Source organism: Aulonocara sp. 'chitande type north' Nkhata Bay, linkage group LG10 (genome assembly GCF_057382095.1).
Source record: "Aulonocara sp. 'chitande type north' Nkhata Bay isolate Kocher_YH1m ecotype deep benthic linkage group LG10, A_spYH_male_GT1.1, whole genome shotgun sequence".
NCBI lineage: Eukaryota > Metazoa > Chordata > Actinopteri > Cichliformes > Cichlidae > Aulonocara > Aulonocara sp. 'chitande type north' Nkhata Bay.
Genome location: NC_141353.1, coordinates 16,833,992 through 16,854,137, shown reverse-complemented (window position 1 = coordinate 16,854,137; position 20,146 = coordinate 16,833,992). Strand labels below are relative to the sequence as shown.

Below are 20,146 nucleotides of genomic sequence, written 5' to 3'. Positions count from 1 at the left end.
ATGATGCTTAAAGTTCAGAGAGTGGTAAAACTATTTGAAAAGATTCTTAACAGTCCTGATTGAGGCAATTTAGTTTTGAACAATGCTCTGGAGTTCACTTTATGTTGGTAATGAACTGTGTCTACATCAGCAAGATCTCTGGAATTAAATTAGAGATACAGCTGTGTGTTGTTAGCACAGCAATGATAAAGCATGTAACAAGACAGTGCAGTCCAGGAGTAGTAATGCAGCAAATATCACCGGAGCACTATTCGAGCCCTCGGGAGAACCACAAAGCTGTATTCAGTCCTATCAGTTAGTATCTTTATCATAAACCCACTCTACTTCCTAATTCACAGCCACCTCTTTAATCATAAACAGACAGTTGAAATTAAACCTCAGTTCTACTACTTCAATAGATCCAAATGCACACACTCTGAGACTGGCAAGAATAGAACAAACAGAAAGTAAGCTTTTAATAAAACAATGATAGGAACTTACAAGCAAATACGAAAGTTATTAGATCCTATTCTGCGCTGCTCCCTTATTCAAAAGCTGGTAAATATGCAGCTGATAGCGCTGCATATTTATTTTGGATTTTTACACTGCACGCCTATTTTTGCATGCCTGGGGATGTTTCACTTATTAGGTGAATTTGTAAATGGTTATTCTTAAGGAGTCACCAAGCTAAGCTGATAATACGTCCAAATTCCTGCCTGTGGCCATCTCCCTGTACAACGCATCCACTTAACACACTGTTTGCTGCTACAACTACACATGTTTCTTTTCCAACTATTTATTTATGAGTGACTTATGTATGTATGTATGTATATATATGTATATATTGTACTATTCTTAGTTAGTGTATTGTCTGTCTTGTCTTAATGTTGGTTTAAAATGGAGCACTGTAACAAAAAATAATTTCCCCCAGGGATCAATAAAGTATTCTGATTCTGATTCTGATTCTGAAAGTAAATAAGGAAACCAAAACTAACTAGACTAAGATAACCAAAGGCAGGGAACTGATGAAGATAGATTTTATTTAAAGTTCTAATTATTTTTCTAATGATACTACTCAAAGTGCTTTAGACTACAAGTCCATAACCATATATTCATACAGTACTGTATACACTCCAAGAACTGATTTATTAATTAATTTATTTTCTATGGTAAAAAGTAAACTAAAGCATCTAATGGGCTCTATTCATAACATGAAAATAATGGCCTGCAGAATGAAATATGGCACCTCGTGATCTTGTTTGTTTTCTTCTTCTTTTAATTATTTCAAACACGGAAACCCCTCCATGTGCAAATTATGTCTACGGTGTCTAATGTACAATGATGGTTTGGTTAGTTAGTAAGTTCCACTAACTAACTTGTACTTGTGTATGTGGTGGGTGTGGCTCTGTGTTGGATTTGTTGAAGGAGATCAGTAAGTCAGTGGGAAAAGTAACAAATCACGCTTATTTTTATCTCTCTCTAATCCACAACCTTCGACCTCAGCTGACCCGTTACGCTGCTGAAATCACCTCTCACAGCTCAGCTCACTTTATGAGCTCAGCATATTTTCTGAGTGTGAACAACTTAAAGCACACCAGTCTAACGCTGTCAGCGTGTATGTTTGTGTGTTTGTTCATGGGAGTGTTTGTGTGTCTTTAACCTCTTCTGCTTCTCCTCTAGGAATAAATGGACAGACTGTGGAAATGGATGATGGGAAGTCAGGGTATGTTGGCTCAAGGGTGGATCTGCTGTGCCGGTTCATTAACAGCTCTCCGCCTGTCAAAATCTCCCAGGTATTAATTGCTCACCTAAATGAATGTACTATGCCAAGTGTATATGGTCCAAAACGTACTAAATCACAAAAACACAGTATATCTGGTCCAGGGGGTGCCTCATTTGTCACCCTCCCATCAAGGATGGCAGATGGCTGCCTCTACTTGGGCTTGGTTCTACTGCAGGTTTCTTCCGGTGAAAAGCTACTTTTTCCTTCCAGCTGTCACTAAATGCTTACTCAGTGTTGATCGTCTGGTTGTTAGCGTTTTCCTTCTATTATTGGAGGGTGTTTACCTTCCAAATAGAGCACCTTTAAATGACTATTAAATGACTATTATTGGCAGTCTTCAAAATTGAATTAAAGACTTTGACAGGTGGGATTGGCTCCAGTCCCCCCTGTGACACTAAAAATGGATCGATAAATGGATGGATGGATATAACAGACAAATAATAATTATCACTGAGATGACAAAACCACAACTATATTCGCAAAACTAAGGCTAAAAGTAGAGTTAGCAGAGGTATAATAAACTCTTAAAATAAGGTTTTTAGAAACAGCCTCTTAAACATTTTAGTAAATGGGACACAAATCCAGTAAAACCTGGAGTAATTCGCCTTTGCATGCAAGCGTGGTGGATATAATAATAATAGTAAACCTCGATCTATTTTCTAAACCGGTTATCCAACCAGGGTCATGAGAGGCTGGAGTCTATTCCAGCTGACATTAAGCAAGCACCAAAGTAACACCCTCGTCAGCCACTTACTCTCACATCCTCACCTATAGCTAATTTAAACTCACCAGTACAAGTATTTATTACGACACAGAACAGGTTCTTACATGGATTTCTCAGTGGTGGTTTTCACAAATAGTAGAAATGCACTAACATTTAACAATAAGATAAGATGTCAGTTTTGTAAACTGCTTTTTATCCTTACAACATTGTCTCTGTAGTAAGAAGTCAATCTAAATCTGTATTTGAAATCTGTATTTGGTTGAATAAAACAAATAAATAAACACTGCTAAATGCAGTCTGTTCCATAGGTATTTGGAAAGTGGTGGAGTTTTCACAACTTTCCGTCTCTTCTCCATCATAGTTATATTTAAATGAATAAGTCAAGATGCATTTGAGGTACAGTTAAGAATTACAGACATTTTTTTAACCCCACGTTCAAAGTTAACTGAGCAAACTGTCATAATTACGCTCATGGATTTTTGTAATCAAGGCAGCACGGTGGCACGGTGGTTAGCACTGTTGCCGCACAGCAAGAAGGTCCTGAGTTCAATTCCACCATCAGGCTGGGGTCTTTCTGTGTAGAGTTTGCATGTTCTCCCCGTGTTTGCGCGGCTTCCTCCCACCGTCCAAAGACATGCAGCTTGTGGGGATAGGTTAATTGGATAATCCAAATTGCCACTAGGTGGGAGTGTGAATGGTTGTCTGTCCCTATGTGTTAGCCCTGCGACAGACTGGCGACCTGTCCAGGATGTACCCTGCCTTTTGCCCTATGACAGCTGGGATAGGCTCCAGTGCCCCCCGTGACCCTGAAAAGGATAAGCGGATGGATGGATGGATTTTTGTAATCACGTGAAGGTAAATCATTTGCAGCCCATGACTGAAACCAAATGCTGATTTTCTTCCTCTGAGATGCTTTATCAAGTTGCTGCTTGTTTATGTGTATTTCTAAATTCAGTTTTATTGCTAGTAAGTGACAGACATGCTTAGTGGAGCGTATCTTGGTTAAAAACAATATATCTTTTCTCCCATATGGAAAAGATATATATAAATCTTATAAAGTTTTTATCTGTCTTGTATGAAACTTGTATGAAAAGCATACAAGAGTGAAAACACATATAAGATCCCTTGAAAAATTATATAATGAAACTTGTATGTTTTGTATACTTACTAAAAAATATATGAAAGTAATGAGAAAGTGGCCACTTTCATGAGTAAATCATGTAAGCCTTAAATGATTTATATATGATTTGCTCATGAAAGTGGCCACTTTCATGAGCAAATCATATATGTTTTTACTATTTCTTTTCCATATGGGCTAATTGGCTCAGTCATTTTGGGGTCATTATCTTTTTGCACTGCATTTGATTAAATCAGAAAGTGTCATTTCGAAATTCATCCTGCTACTTCTGCCAGCAGTCACATTATAAATAAACACCAGTGAAGCTGTCCGTTTGGCAGCCATACCTGCCCACAACCTCACACACTGACCTAGCAGGTGTGTGAGAATCTCGTGTGCTTCGGATAATGAGCTCTTTCTTTCCTTCTCCCTGCTTTTCTTTTCCCATTATTCTGGTTAAAGCCAGTCTTAGTTTAATCTGTCCAATGAGCGTTGCAGACATCCTGAAAGGTGACTCTAGTTCATAGAGTTTGACTGTAATAAGCATACCACCTTGAGATTGTTCTTGACTTTGTAATAAACAGGAAAACAACTCTACAGTCATCCAGGTCACTTGTGTTCCTGTTTGGTGTTACTGAATTGGCCAGTGTCTTTCAAATAGCTAATTTTAGACACTTCTTAAGTTTCTCTCCTGTCTTTTGTCTTTCCTGCCTAATTTCACCCCATTAGCGTCTCTTTGGACCTCATATTGAGAGCATATTGAAATTAACTTCAGACCTTTAGTCTCCTGAATTTATTAGTACTTCTTAGTAGGGCTGGGAGTTGTTTAAAAATATCGATATATTTTTATACGAGATAAGATGTGACAATATCCTTTATATCGATATAGTCTATGTTACGTTATAATTATAGCTGTGGAGCCACAAGTTTGCCTCTCTTTCGTCAACTTTTGTCTTTACGCAACGTTACTCGGCCTCGCCTCTCCTTCACTGAACACAACTCCCCCTCCTTCCCCATCGCTTCACCTGCAGGCAGCGACAAAATGGACACGGCAAATCTCCGTTTGGAGATCCTTAAAAAATGCATCCACCTTGGTCCCTAATGGACATAAATGTCCATTCCCCAAAAAGTGCAATAAAAATATTATGTATTAATATTTTTTTCCACTTTAAATTGGTCAGTCTTTTAAAACTACTTCTCCCTGAAATATTCATATAAAGTTTTAATTATATTTTCGTTGTTTTAACCCTTTAAATCCCAGTTGTATTACATGAGCGCCCTGTTTTTTTAGCCCCAAAAAACAAAAAAACTAAATATTTTCCAAAAAAAACATTTGAAGTAATATTTGATTGTTATTATAATTAGGCCTTTAGATGGGTCAAAGATTGGCACCAAAATTCATTTTGACCTGCCATTATTTTTTTTGCAGGAGCACATTAAAAAATGCATGCCTAAGGACAATTCCCCAAAAAGTGCAATAAAAATATTAAATATTAATTTTTTTTTCACTTTAAATTGGTCAGTCTTTTAAAACTACTTCTCCCTGAAATATTCATATAAAGTTTTAATTATATTTTCGTTGTTTTAACCCTTTAAATTACAAAAAAACTAAACAAAAAACTAAAAAACTAAATATTTTCCCAAAAAAACATTTGAAGTAATATTTGATTGTTATTATAATTAGGCCTTTAGATGGTCCAAAGATTGGCACCAAAATTAATTTCGATCTACTTTTAATTTTTTTTTCCGGAGCCCAAAACGGTCTCCAGGCGGTCAATGCTGCTCTTCTAGGCCGAAAATAGTGCTTCTTCCCAGGGTAAGTCGCGACGAAGAACCGGGGCATGTTGCGTGGGACTCCTTTCTCCAGCAGACACGTGCGATACCACGTGACAACAAATACGTCATTTCCTGTTGACTAAAAAAAAAAATGCACCCTCTCATGGTCCTAGGGACCAAAAAATGGTCCCGCCCGATCAGCGGGCGAAGCCGCTGCTGCATGCCGGAGATGAGGCTTCATTTCCGGCAGGTCTGTCCAAGCAGCCCGCTGTTTTCCAGCAGAGGTCAAATGTGAAGCAAGGGCGCCACCCGGTGGACAAATAAAAAAAATTACAACTCTAAGGCCTGTAGTCCAAAACGAAACCTAAGCTGGAGACCTGACGATCCCTTTGACCGTAATTTTTCTGGCATGAAAAATAGCGTTTATAATGGGTTTCAATGTGGACATTTTTGTCCAAAGGGACTAAGGTGGATGCATTTCTGTAGCTTAGCCATTTTAGGCTAATTCAATGAATTTACACCACAATTATAAAATATAATTAAAAAGAAAATTCTTTGACAAATTTGGCTATATTCCACTCAACACAGTGAAAATGGTTTAAAATTAAAAATGCAAAAAACAATAAATGTCCCCTAAGGACCTCTGAGGGTTTTAACGAGTTACTGCGCATCGCTCCGTGCGTGGGGCTGGACGGCGTCAACGTGTTAACGAGCTAACCACGCTAACGCCATGAAGCCCACAGGGGCTGCACGGCCTAAAATCCTTTCATTCTCTTTAAAAGTTGACAGTGCGCCTTTTGTATGAATTCTGGTTGTGCTTGATGACCGCGAACCGATTTTATGTGGTACACAGCGCTCAGCAATCTGTCAAAAAATGTTTTAGTATGACTTTGGTAAGCTACGAAGCTGCACCGCTTGATGGATTGTCGGAGCATTATGGCTACCGAGGAGCCTCGCGTAGTAATACGAACTAGTGATGTGCGGATCGATCCTGAAATATCGATTCCTCCGATACCAGTTTTAGAATCGATTCTCACATTAAAATATCGATATTTTAGTAATTTAGGGTAAATTTGTAGTTTACCATTAACATGAACACAGTGGAAAGTAACTATATCATTCAGATTGTCTACATTCGAAGGAACTACTTCCTCTTCCACCTTTCATAGTCATGTGCAAAATACGGGTGCATAAATGTCTGCAGCCCCTTGGCGTGCGCACTCACAACAATGGCTGAGCGTAATTGGAGTCATGTGCGGACTATTTTACCTCCACAAACAGCTGAGCTGGTTTGCGATACATGTGGCAAAAAAGTGAGGTGTTGTGGCAACACCACTAACCTTGTCAAACACCTCAGAGTAAATCATATCACAGAATATGACAAGCGTATGTTGAGGCGAACTGAAGAGGAGGAGAGGGACAGGTGCTGCTAGGGCGAGACAGACGTCTCATGGAGTCCTTTAGTGCTGCAGGCAGGCAAGGTGTTCAAATAGCGCATAACTTCAGTTTTTTTATTTCTATATGATTAACTCTGCATTATTAAGTGATAAGAACAAGTAATCTGTTGTCCTTTAATCATTATGACACTTAAATTTGAGATACAGTAAATAAAATAAGTTTTTGTACAAAGTATCGGTATCGGATCAGTATCGTCGATACCCTGAATTCTACTTCGTATCGGATCGGAAAGGAAATCAGTGGTATCGCACATCACTAATACGTACTCTGCTTCAACGTAATATTACCGTATTGTGTGTGTATAAGGACCATAAATGGCACCTGTTAAGAGACATGCTTACGAAGCGGATTTCAAACTCCAGGCTGTCAGTCATGCAGTAGAAGTTGGGAACAGAGCAGCTGTGAAATCTGTCTCTTTGTTATTATGCTCAGCGTCTTTTAGTTTATATTTTGACTGCACAATTGTGAGCTCTTTGTTATACACAAAACCAACATAGTTTTCTTTTATTTATGGAGCCTTATTATTTAATAAATGCTCACAATTGATTTTTGAGTAATTCTTTTCATGCACATCTATGCTGTATGTTAATAAAAGTGCCCGTGTGACATCTGGGACACAGCTTTGACTAAGAACTCTCTTTTTGTTCTTACTTTATGGCTTTAAAAAAATATCAAGATATGAATTTTGGGTCATATCGCCCAGCCCTACTTCTTACCGCTAAGTTGTTCAGTGGGTGTTGTTCCTGGAAAAATGGGGCACTATGTAAAATGGGTTTAGTTAACAGTTAATGTAATGTTATTGAATATTTTGATCACATCCTGATTATTTGGATCCAGATTATTAACTGGATTTTGGACCTCCTAACAGACTGACCACGTGGTGAGGATGGGGAGCAGAGTCTCCTCTGAGCTAACAATCAGCACAGGATCACCACAGGGCTGTTGTCTCAGCACTAAACTCTTCACAACACTGTCATCATCAAGTACGCTAATGGCATCACCATCCTCGGGCTCATAAAAGGTGGGGGATGAGTCTGCATATAGGGACTTGGTTAAAAACAATGTCTACAGAGAGGAGAATAACCTCCTCCTCCTTAACATAAAAAAAACATCAAATAATTGCAGACTTCAGAAAACACCCCCCGCTTCTATAGCCATCAATAGGACTGAGGTAATGAGAGCCGACAGCCACAAGTTCTTTGGTTTTCATGTGACATTGACTATGACTGTAAACATCACAGCAACAGTGAAAAAGCTCCAGCAGCAGCAGCTTTATTTCATCATGCTGCTCAGGAAGGCAGAAGTGAGCATTCATGCCCTCACTCAAGCTTACAGAGAACTGATGGACAGCATCCTGACTCCTGGCATTACTGTCTGGTACAGAAACACCACCCAGGCCGAGAGGAAGGCTCTCCAGAGAGTCATAAAGACTGCAGAGGGATTATAAGGCTTCATCTTCCATCAATGAAACAAACCACTGTAAGATAAGAGCACTTCATATCATCAGAGACATCCCCATCCTTAATAACAATAAAAAAACAATCAGCACACAGCCTGAGACGCAGCACAGCAGACACAGCACACTTCCACTACAGCTTCGCTCCTGCCACAATCAGAATGATGGCAAGAAACAAAATAAGGACTGACTAAAATACACACAAGTGTAATAAACATTTCCATAGCATGCAATATGTTTTCATACTATAGTTATTTAAGTGTTTATAGTAATTTACAGTGACTTGCTGTTCCTTAAACTTGGAATAACTTGAAATATTGCCCCTTAATTGATCTTTGTTTTATTTAGCTTTGACTCTAATCGCTGCTCAATGTCTCTAGTATGTGGCAAATAAAGATTTTTTAATCTATCTTTTCTGATTTGATTTAATTTTAAATACGTTATGATGTACAGGGATACAATTACAAAACTTGTGCCACTGTCTAAAAAATGATGGGCCTGACCCAAGTGGGATAAACTCATTTCCTACAATAGGAATGTTGCCTCAAATCATATTTGTTGTGTGACATCTGTGGCTCATCTAAGATCTTTCAAACTTGAGCAGTATGATGTTCTCCGTCATGTCAGGCATCTTTTCTCCATCGTGAATCATCCTTCTTTCTTTAGGTAACATGGCAGAAACTGGTGAACGGCACAAAGCAGAACGTGGCAATAGCAAATCCATCCCTGGGTGTGTCTGTGGCCCCGCCCTACAGGGACCGCGTTACCTTCAAGAACGCAGCGGTGAGGCGACGAACTCCCACTCTTGAAGACACCACCATCACTTTCTCTTCACTTCGCCTCTCTGATGAGGCCACCTACATCTGCGAATACACCACCTTCCCCGCAGGAAACCGAGAGAACACAGTGAACCTGACTGTCTACGGTAAGGCAGACCTTTGATGGATGATCTGTCGGTGTAGCACAGGTGGATTGCCATCCTCCATCCTTGACAGGAGATGCTGGACGTAAAATTGTTAGAGTTATGATAAGCATAAAAGGTTCAGGACTTTAGAAACTGTAGACTCATGAACAAAAACTTGTAACGTGAGGTCCATATTCAAATGCATCTACTCCTCATATTTCTCTAATTTTAACAGACAACATCAATCGCTGTCATCATGTATCTGCCAGCAGGAAAACCAATATGAATGTCAGAGATGATGTGTTTGGTTATTTGAATATTTAGAGTGCCAGTGTATTGCTCTCTTAAAAATATCAACAGTCCCACCGTCCTTTAAGCTGCTTATTACAGAGTTTTTTGATTATCTGAACACTCACAGTCAGACATGCCAGGACATTTGAAGACATCATATTCAAATCAAGAAACAACCCAACTATTTCATAATTTTGTTTGGCCTAAATAAAATAAAAAAAGTATCATCAGTGCACCGTTTAAAAAAAAAAAATCCTGTTTTACTAGGCGGTTCTTTATTCATCTGTAACAAGTTTAGTTTTTTTCAAGGTCGAGAATGCACTGTCGCACTCATTTCTTCATTCATATAACAGAAGTTTTCTTGATTGATTTTGTTACTTTCCTAAATATACAGTGTAAACCAGCTTTCAGGTGACTGCTGTCGATACGCTATATGAACGAAAGCTTTCGCTTAATCGTTAAATTCAGGTGTTTTCATCCATACACTTAGCCTCTGCAAACATTTGTGAAAGAATCGGTTGTTCTTAAGGTGTTAAGGAAACACAGCAACTCTGGAAAAAAAGAGCCAGACCACGTAAAGCAGGGGTGTCGAACTCCAGGCCTCGAGGGCCGGTGTCCTGCAGGTTTTAGATCTCACCCTGGGTCAACACACCTGAATCAAATGATTACTTCATTCATTAGCAGGCATCTGGAGAACTTCAAGACATGTTGAGGAGATCATTTAGCCATTTGAATCAGCTGTGTTGGATCAAGGACACATCTAAAACCTGCAGGACACCGGCCCTCGAGGCCTGGAGTTTGACACCTGTGACGTAAAGAATCACAAGTCGCTGAGTATTGAGCTCCATAGTGCATAAAAGTTGCTGACTCAGTAACTCCAGAGCTCCAAACCTCCTCTTACATTGACATCAGCACAAAAACTGTGTGCTGGGAGCTTCATGGCTCCTGTACATGTAACGTGTGGCCCGGTACTTTTGTCTATACAGTTTATATAAGGTCAAAGCCATAGTTTTACTTATCAGCACTTTCATCAAACATTGTGTTGTATTACATTTTCACAGTTCGCCCAACAACTCAGATGAGTCTGTCCACACCAACACTGGTGGCTCGTTCATCCAACCTAAAAACTCCAGTGGCTACCTGCGTCTCTTCCAATGGAAAGCCACCCGGTACAATCAGGTGTGTGGGAATTCACTTTTCCTTTTCACAGCGTGCTGTCCTCTGATTAAGGTTTGCCTTTGTCATCTTCAGATAATGGTAAATGGCCTGTATTTATATAGCGCTTTACTAGTCCCTAAGGACCCCAAAGCGCTTTACATATCCAGTCATCCACCCATTCACACACACATTCGCACACTGGTGATGGCAAGCTACATTGTAGCCACAGCCACCCTGGGGCGCACTGACAGAGGCGAGGCTGCCGGACACTGGCGCCACCGGGCCATCTGACCACCACCAGTAGGCAACGGGTGAAGTGTCTTGCCCAAGGACACAACGACCGAGACTGTCCAAGCCGGGGCTCAAACCGGCAACCTTCCGATTGCAAGGCGAACTCCCAACTCTTGAGCCACGATCGCCCCAGATAATGAGAGTGTTACTGCTAAATCTGTCTCATCTCCATGCTTTCCTCTTTTTAAAAACTTCTACTTTTTGTCCACTAAAATAAACATTTAGGTTACATTTACTGCATACACATGTATTTGTGCATCTCCATTAAGTCCTCACTGATGTGAGCAGGTGGGAGACCAGGGTACCTGGAGAAGTGACCACCCGAGAGTACAGGAACTCAGACGGGACATTCACGGTTCAGAGCGACTACATTTTGGTGCCCAGCAAAGAAACGCACAAAGAGACACTCACCTGCGTCACCACCTACAACGAGGAAGTCTACACTGACAGCGTCACCCTCGATATTCAGTGTAGGCCTCTTTTAAACCTAACAACCACATGACAGTACAGGCACTGAGAGCTTTTGTTGTGATAGTATTGCCAGCTAAATGTTTGTGCATGTGTGCGACAGATGAGCCAGATGTTTTAGTGGATGGGTTTGATGGAAACTGGTACCTGAACCGAGACAATGTTCAGCTGAGCTGCATAGCTGATGCCAACCCGGCCGTCTCTCTGTATCAGTGGAGAGTGTGAGTATAGCTCTAACATTTATTTTCTTACTTTCAGCACTCATGCAGCAGAGAGCAGATCATTTTCACTGGCTTCACCAGCGTGGTGTCTGAGTGTGATTCCAGCTTCTGCTTATGCATTATATTAAACTGCCATTTGACTGATTAATAGTCACAAACACCATGTAAACTCTTTATACTATTGACCAAATTACAATAGTGTCAATTTAATTCAGTTTAGCTCATTTTTATGCCATCTTGGGTGTAATGGCCGACCTAACAGCTCATTCAAGAGCTATATTTTTAGTTGTCACAGAAACCCTGTCCCACAGCGATGTAAGCAGGCTTTTATATAAAGAACCAGTTCAAATAATATAGACTGAATGTAACTTTTAAACTCTTGCGAGCCCTGAAGTGAGGTTCCCTCTTGGTTTTATTTCTTTCCCTTTTAGCTTCCTACGATAAAAGCATTCTTTCTTCCTTTTCTGGGGAGAGTTTACGTAGTGGTCTCTGTTGTCCTACTAGTCACCGTTTTAGCTCCAGATAGCTCCAGGAGAAACCTGTTTTGATTCAACAAGTCTTCATTTTCCTGGGAGATTTCATATCCAGTGGCAAATAGTGGTAGTGAGGCTTATAAGAACAGAAGGTGTTTTTATAATTTAGCTTCCACATAGGGAGATCAGAATCCGCTTCATAATTAAAAAGTTAAAGCCTAACAGCTGCTGCTGAGTGTCTAAGAAACATTGTAATATCTGGTCGTACTTTATCAGTTACACAGGAGTCTATTATTCCTAACGGCTTTATATATTTTTGTAGCTTCTGTTTTGTGGTGTACTCCTGGGTTTGTAAACTTTGATTTCACACCACTGTGTACTGTTCAGGATTAATGGCACCATCCCGAGCAATGCTGAGATCCGAGACAACGTCCTTACCTTTAAAGGGCCGGTCACATATGACCTGCAGGGAATCTACGTGTGCGATGCAACGAACAGCATCGGGACAAGATCGGGCTCCGTGGAGGTCAGTGTTTTAGGTAAGATTACATGAATTTGTCTGAAATTCAACATTACTACTTCTGATATTGTTAATGCTTTACTATTAATAATAGTAATATATAACACTCCTTCAGAAACAAGGTTTTGCTTACTGCTTTACACTCAAATTTTCCGTGCTGCACAGTTTTTGGAGCTTTTCCTTAAAAGTGTGTTGTTGGGTTTTTTTTTCTGCAGAAAAACCATTACCGCAGATCGCAACGAGTGATGTCATCAGCGTAATCGCCTTATTATTGGCTGCTGGAGTGCTCCTGGGCATTACTATCACAGTCCTGGTGCTTAAAATAAGAAGTAGAAAGTACGACGCCTCGTACGTAAACAGCTCTCCATCTTTTTGCTTCACACGTGCCTGTTTTTTACGACACGGTTTAAAACCTTTAATACATCACTTATTTTGTTTTCTGCTTGATCAGTGACTCTCCATCCAGAAAATTGTCCCAGCCAATAAGAAAAAGGCCAGCAGATGACGTCCAGGTAACGTTTGCACTGAGTGGAATTTAGATAGCACATATTTAAAAAGTTTGTAAAATGTCCACAGGGATTTGGCTAATCCACTAATAAAATAGAAATAAAAATAAAATTGTTCCGGGCCACTACTGAGAGGACAGAAACTTCAGTGAGGACTTTTATGTCGTAAAGTATGTACCTATAGTTCAGGATTTGTACTAGCTTAGATACAATTACCCCTTATTTCTTCATGTTTTCCTTCCAAGAAGACAGACTTACTTACTTAAGTAAGTAAGTAAGTAAGTAAGTAAGTAAGTAAGTAAGTAAACTTTATTTATTAAGCGCTTTTCACAGACAGACAATCACAAAGCGCTGTACACAAATATTAAAATAAACAATAAATTCAATAGACATTATATACAATGTAAAAGATCAAATGTAAAAAATGTAAAAAATATAAAATATGTAGATCAACAAAAGGCTTGTTTGAACAGAAGAGTTTTTAACTGTTTTTTAAAAGAATCCACAGAGTCAAGCAAACGTAATTGTAGTGGTAAACTGTTCCACAGCCAGTGGGCTTGAGCAAGTTTTCCAGGTTCATAAAGGCCTTTTAAAGCTTTTCTTTGCTGCTTTTTCCACTGTTCATGACCATTTTTAGAGGAATTATTTGTTTGTTTGTTAAACCACTTAACACCGACTGAGTCATTCAAGCTTAAAAAAAGTCACTTAACTCAAGGGATAAACCAGTGTTGAGTGTACACACTGGTTCAAAAGAAAGAACCAATTTTAAATTGTACTGTTAGACACTTTATTACCAGCAGCCCCCCCTCAATTTAGTTATTTGAATGTCAACCTTAACACAGTTTGACAGGCATAAAATAGTAATTTGGCATCTAGATGATCCCCAAATAGGTTTTAGCCAAAAACTTTGATTGGTGTGCAGTATGTTCTCAGGAAATTTCAAGTAACTGGACAAGTGGAAGACAACAGAAGACCTGAAAACTATTTACAGCAGATAAACAGTATCTGACGCCGCTTTCTTAAGAAACAGGAAGAAAAATCCAGCAAAAACATGACACAGGAGCTGGGAGATGCATCTGGCCCCTCTCTTGAATAGTTTTCTGTTCACTGACGCCTCATCAGGATTGGTCTCAGTGGAAGTGTGGATGTTAAGAAGCTATTCTTAATGAAGGGAAACAGGGAGAAAAGGGTGGCGGTATGCCACATTACACAAGAACTGGCCTGAAAATCAGTGTCAAATTTAAAAATGTCATTAGATATCAGGTCAGGATAGAGGTACAGTGACTGTCTTCAGCCATCTGTAAAACATTGTGGAGGTTCTGTCACGGTTCAAAGCTGCATTTCAGCCAGTGGTGAACATAGATTATAGTAGATAGAAAAACATGAACATAGCAAATGACCACAAACACACTTCCAATTCTATCAAAAGCATACCTGGATAGAAAAACACAGCGGAGCACTATCAGTCATGGATTGTCCTCCCCAGACCCTGGACATCAGCATTAGCCGCGTGGGGTCATCCTGACAGAGAACGGAGGAAAAGCCAGCCGACATCCAAAGAAGAGCTTTGAGTACCCTTCAAGAAGCTTAAAGAATTATTCCTGAAGACTAATTAAGGAAATTACAATAAAGTTTGACTGAGAGTGTTCAGGCTATGTTGAAGAGTAAAGGCAGTCATACTAAATACTGACTGTAAATCTTATTAGAATTGTACAAACTCTGTTTTTGCCTTATATGCCTTATTTATGTATTTCCATGTAAGTTTGTACCTGTTTCCCATCTTCCTTCACTGAAAAAAAGACCATGTTGGATTTACTTAATTCAATAGTGGACATTGGTGGCACACAGTTGTTTTGCTTTGGCAGAAACTTAAACAACTTAGTTAAATCAACATAACTTATTCATATTCAATAAACCTGTGCATTTTGTGTTGATTAAACAGGATTGAAACATGTGTAGATGAAGTAAGTTGAACTCCTGGAATATTTTAATCGTTCACAATTTTGTCATTTTATTCCAAAACTATTCAATAGCTTTTACCCCAGTACTATGTGGTCACTTAAATACTACATGTTATCTTCATATTATATAATGTTCAACAAAGTCTAGAGTCTGGTTAACATAAACATTAAATGGATTTAATGTGTGTTAGCCCTGCGACAGACTGGCGACCTGTCCAGGGTGTACCCTGCCTCTCGCCCTATGACAGCTGGGATAGGCTCCAGCGCCCCCCGCGACCCTGAAAAGGATAAGCGGAAGCGAATGGATGGATGGATGGATGGATGGATTTACAGCAATTACCTTCCTCCTATCTTTATACAAGTTGGAGGGGTGGCTGGGGCATAACTCTGAAGTGATAGATTAAGAGGCAGGGTACACCTTGGACAGCTCACCAGTCTATCAAGTAGAGACAAACAACCATTCATGGGCAATTTGGAATTAACCTAACTCTAATAATTGCATGATTTTTAACTGTGGGAGGAAACCAGAATACCCAGAGAGAACCCAGTGCAAACTAGCCAGATTGCAGATTTGAACCCAGGACCTTCTTGCTGTGAGACAACAAAATTGACAAAAGTTTGAAATCTCATGTGATCTTGTGAATTTCATAAGTCCAGCAACTAGCCACTCTTACTAGATTGTATCATGTCATCTCAACAAGAACAAATTAAGGTGTTGAATTTCATACAAATCCTACATGATTTAATTACGTTCACCATAGAAACATGAAATTATTTTGTTCAAATTACAAGTTAGACTTTTGTAAATGTAACAATCACCCAGCCTTCAGCGGCTGCTCGACTTGACTGAGATGGATGCCTTCCTCAAACCACGATCCAAAGCCGTCGAGATGAAATCACATGCAGTGTCGCGAGATTTAACATTGCTATATTATTGACTTACTTACTCACTCGAACATGATATGTGTTGTAGAGACCCACCTTTTAGCACATCCCAGCACACCCACTCACTTCACCAGATGCACCTTGTTTAGTTCTCTCACCTTTGAGTGGGTGTGGTGCTTGTCCTTGATTGCACTCACCTGTCACACATTATATGTCACACAGTACATAAGGACTGCATTCACTTTTGGCTCACTCTTTCCTCACTTCCACACGGGGCGGCAGCTGAGGTGAGGTTCTGTTTGGGTTTTTATTTTATGTAATGTTAAGGTAATGAGTAACTTGAATCTCTGTTTTCTTTCAGCATTGGCAGTCCATGTGTGTCTTTGTTTCCTTCCTTTTTTGCCTTATTTATTTGAGAATAAAAGGAGTACCCTGAAAATAATTCTGCATTAGATGGCTGCTTTTCTTATTCTAACCGGATGAGCCCATGAAGCTGATTGCTTCAGCCCTGAACCTTCCTCCCTTCAAAACAATATGAACAATTTAATATACCATCTCTGCATATAATGCAGTTTCTACACTATACTGTATCTACACTTCACTTTAAAGCATCAGGCAATTGTGTTGAATACACGCAAGATGCTTACATAAATCCAAGAGATGGGCAATCCCTTTTTTTTTCAGTGTAGTGAAATTTAAACCCCCCCCCCCCCCCCCCCCCCCCCCACAGATGATTCACGACTCACAATACTGTAGATCTTTAATAAACACGCCTCCTTTCTTCACAGCATTCAGCACGGTTTTACGAAGAGCTTCCAAGCACAGCTGACTATGTGAGCTACAGACTGGCCTGTAACAAAGAGGATTACCCAGAGCCCTACTCCCCTCCAATCAACCCTCCTCTTACATTTCTTCCCCAGCACCCCTACCACTCTACTCCTCCAAACCCTGCAACGACCATCAGCAGCACCGCCGCATCAGGAAACACCTTCTCTCCTCCTTCACACACCACTGCCATCTTTAAATACCCCTCTGTACCAGGTCTGTCCTCTCCTCCCCCAGGAGTAGCAGCGTACACTTTTCCCAAAGAGCAGTATGTCTGAAACGACATCAGCGAAACGACACGAATGAAAAAAAACAAAAAAAACCCCAAACATATTTAACCTGACTGGACTATGGGGCAGTGTCTCTGCACCACTGAGGATAAGGACAATAAAGGTTTGGCTATTGGACTTTGAATTAAGGCCAGTTTGGAAACATTTTCTCTCTTTGTCCTGATTTATTGTGCTCTACTTGTTCAATGAAAAAAGGAAGGCTGTGACCCTTAAAGGTGAATTGAATTTCTTTTGAAAAATGTCTATTTCATGGTTGTATTAGATTTTGATTATATCAAACTGAATGGATGGGGTTATCTCTTGATGTGGTTGATTACTTACTTTATCCTCTATAGCATCATTTTGTAAAAAAAAAAAAAAAAAAAAAAGAAAAAAAAAGGAAAAAAATAAAGAAAAGAAAAGAGGAAAAAGTAAATGGAAACAAAAAGAAAAAAGAAAATACAGTTTCCTACTTGATATTTGATTCCCATTGTCTTCATCCCGTGGAACAACAGATATTACCTTTTGATTTTACCTCTTGGTTTAATGTAATACTACTGCTGTGCTTGTATTTTGTATAATCTACCTTTTTTTCTATGTAAAGAAAAATGTTTTTATTTACTGAGGAGATTATGTGATGATTTGTAAAGTTGATGTTTTTATTTGTGGTATCTGTGGGTTTTAGCATTCATTGACACTGGTTGTTATTTTGTTAAATAAAAATGATCACATAAATGTGCTTCAACAGTCTAGTAGCTGGGTAAAACAAACTCACCGCAACATGGCTGTGATGGTAGGACCCTCTTTTGACATTCAGATCTGTTTGAGATCTTCGTGGCACAGATTCAACAAGGTGCTGGAAACACTCCTCAGAGATTTTGGTTAATACCGACATGGCAGCATCACACAGTTGCTGCAGATTTGCTGCAGGTCCAGGATGGGAATATCCGGTTCCAACCCATCCCAAAGCTGCTCTATTTAATTAATTAATCTAATAATGGTGTGTTATCCTGCTGGAATCAGGAGCCTCAAGACGATGGATACACTGTGGTTATAAAGACAACCTGCGGTGTTTCAAGGACGCTCAGTTGGCACTTAAGGGCCCAAAAAGAAAAATCCCCCACCATCACACCACCAGTCTGAGTCATTAATAAAATCCAGGATGGAGTCATGCTTTTACGTTATCTACACTAAACTCTGACCCTACCATCTGAGACCCTTCTGACCGGGCAACATCTTTCAAATTTTCAGTTGTCCAGTTTGGTGAGTCTGAGACGCTCTTCTGCATACCTTGGCTGTAACAAGTGGTTATTAAAGTTACTCTTGCCTACCTAACAGCTCAAACCAGTCAGGCCTTTCTCCTCTGACCTCTGGCGTCAATAAGGCATTTTCATTCGGAGAACAGCTGCTCACTGGATGTTTTCTCTTTTTCTAGTCATTCTCTGTAAAACAGAAAGATGGTTGTGCGGGAAGATCAGCAGTTTCTTAAAATATTTAGAACAGTCCATCTAGCCAATAAACGTGCCAAGTTCAAAGTCACTTTATTCACCCTACAACTCCATTGTAATGCAGGTCATCTCGACAGTGTCTACATGCCCAAATTCAGTGAGTTGCTGCCATGTGATTGGCTGATTAGATCTTTGAGTTAACCAATAGAACAGATCTACCTAATCAAGTTTCTATAAGTAGGCGGCCCATTTAAATAATTGTGTTACAAACACTGAAGTCTGCAATGGCTTTCTTTCATTTTGGATAAAAAAAAAAAATCTCTAACATTAGTGACCAATTTACTTTTTAACTAGTGAGACTGAATAAAAAGTTATTAAAATTTAACCTGTCAATGCTGAAAGGGTAACTGAATTTGTTTGTGTGTGATAGTTTCACACACAAACAAACTCTCCCATGTACACAACTATACACTTACTCTGTGATTTAAATCCCTCAGGGATTTAGCTAATTATTTCAAAGAAGCAGATTAACAGCGGGATCAAGAAGTGTCAGCCCCACTAATGACACTAATGACAACCAGAAATGACACTTTAGCTTCCTAATGCTGAAGTCCTGTTTATTTAAAATGTGGATTTGGGCCAACAAGGCTTAGCACTGAAAGGAAGAGGATATTAGCTTAGTAATAACATCAATGTTACAGCTTTAAACATGAATACTTAAATCACTTAAATCTTCACCATTATGACACTGGTATCATTAACTATCATTAACTGACTGACTACCTAAACCATGTTAATTAAAACATTTTTAATGCTTAATTTGTGTGTTTTGATTTAATGTTATTTCCCAGAAGATTATAATTGTCATTATATTTACAATCTAGATGTTTAAAAAAACAGATCTATTATGGATTCTATGTCTGGCTCATAGCTCCCTCTCTCTCCTTGTCAGCTGCTACTTTCAAATGTGCAGTTTTTATAGTGAAAGCGAGTGCATCGACTCACTCTTGAGTCTGCTGCTGCTGCCGCTGGGCTTTAAAGTTGATGAATATTGTAATCAGTTTCTGATTGTACCAAGGGAACGCCTTGTTCCTCTGCATAAATCTGATCAGATTTACTATTAAGCTCTCAGACAATAAGTATATAAATGCATACGTTGTACTTCCATAAAACAAAACTGCTCCGAGTGGCACCAGGCTCAGATTATTTTCTTTTGGATTCATTTTCTGATTTATTATGAACCTTAATATCTTGTTGGGATTTGATGAACTGAAGCTAAAACTGATCTCATCTCACATTACATGCTACCTAAAAGTCCCTCCTGCTCCTCTACAAAGATAAAAACTTTCTTTAAAAAGAAGGATTAGGAAAAATGGACCCCAAGACCGTGCATACATGCAGGATCCGTTTTTTATTAACTGGAAATATACATCTTAGTATGTGCAATGATAAAGACCATGCTACGAGGAAACACGGCAAATGACTGCAAGATGCCAGATATCTAAATCAATTTCAACACTAATCCCATCAGTACAGGTTAAGCTTCCCATTTGCTCCTCATATGATCTGATGAAGAAATCTGAAGCCTTTGATTTCACTGTTTACCTAACAAAACAAAGATACAATAAAAAAA

General features: G+C 39.4%; 1 protein-coding gene across 2 annotated transcripts in view; it reads left to right on the top strand.

Annotated features, from left to right (window-relative positions):
- nectin1a (nectin cell adhesion molecule 1a) overlaps positions 1 to 17,804 on the top strand; it is a 28,025-nt gene extending 10,221 nt beyond the window's left edge. The window contains exons 2-11 of one of the 2 annotated variants that reach the window (XM_086308686.1): positions 1,660 to 1,772; positions 8,960 to 9,218; positions 10,550 to 10,667; positions 11,226 to 11,407; positions 11,509 to 11,626; positions 12,487 to 12,638; positions 12,835 to 12,967; positions 13,071 to 13,131; positions 14,612 to 14,696; positions 16,760 to 16,833. In XM_086308686.1, the coding sequence (XP_086164812.1) occupies positions 1,660 to 1,772; positions 8,960 to 9,218; positions 10,550 to 10,667; positions 11,226 to 11,407; positions 11,509 to 11,626; positions 12,487 to 12,638; positions 12,835 to 12,967; positions 13,071 to 13,131; positions 14,612 to 14,650 (1,175 nt within the window). In that variant the 3' untranslated portion in view covers positions 14,651 to 14,696; positions 16,760 to 16,833. Of the gene's footprint in view, positions 1 to 1,659; positions 1,773 to 8,959; positions 9,219 to 10,549; positions 10,668 to 11,225; positions 11,408 to 11,508; positions 11,627 to 12,486; positions 12,639 to 12,834; positions 12,968 to 13,070; positions 13,132 to 14,611; positions 14,697 to 16,759 lie in introns of both variants that reach the window. The other variant, XM_086308685.1, reaches the window with a different exon arrangement.
- Positions 17,805 to 20,146: the final 2,342 nt, after the last annotated feature.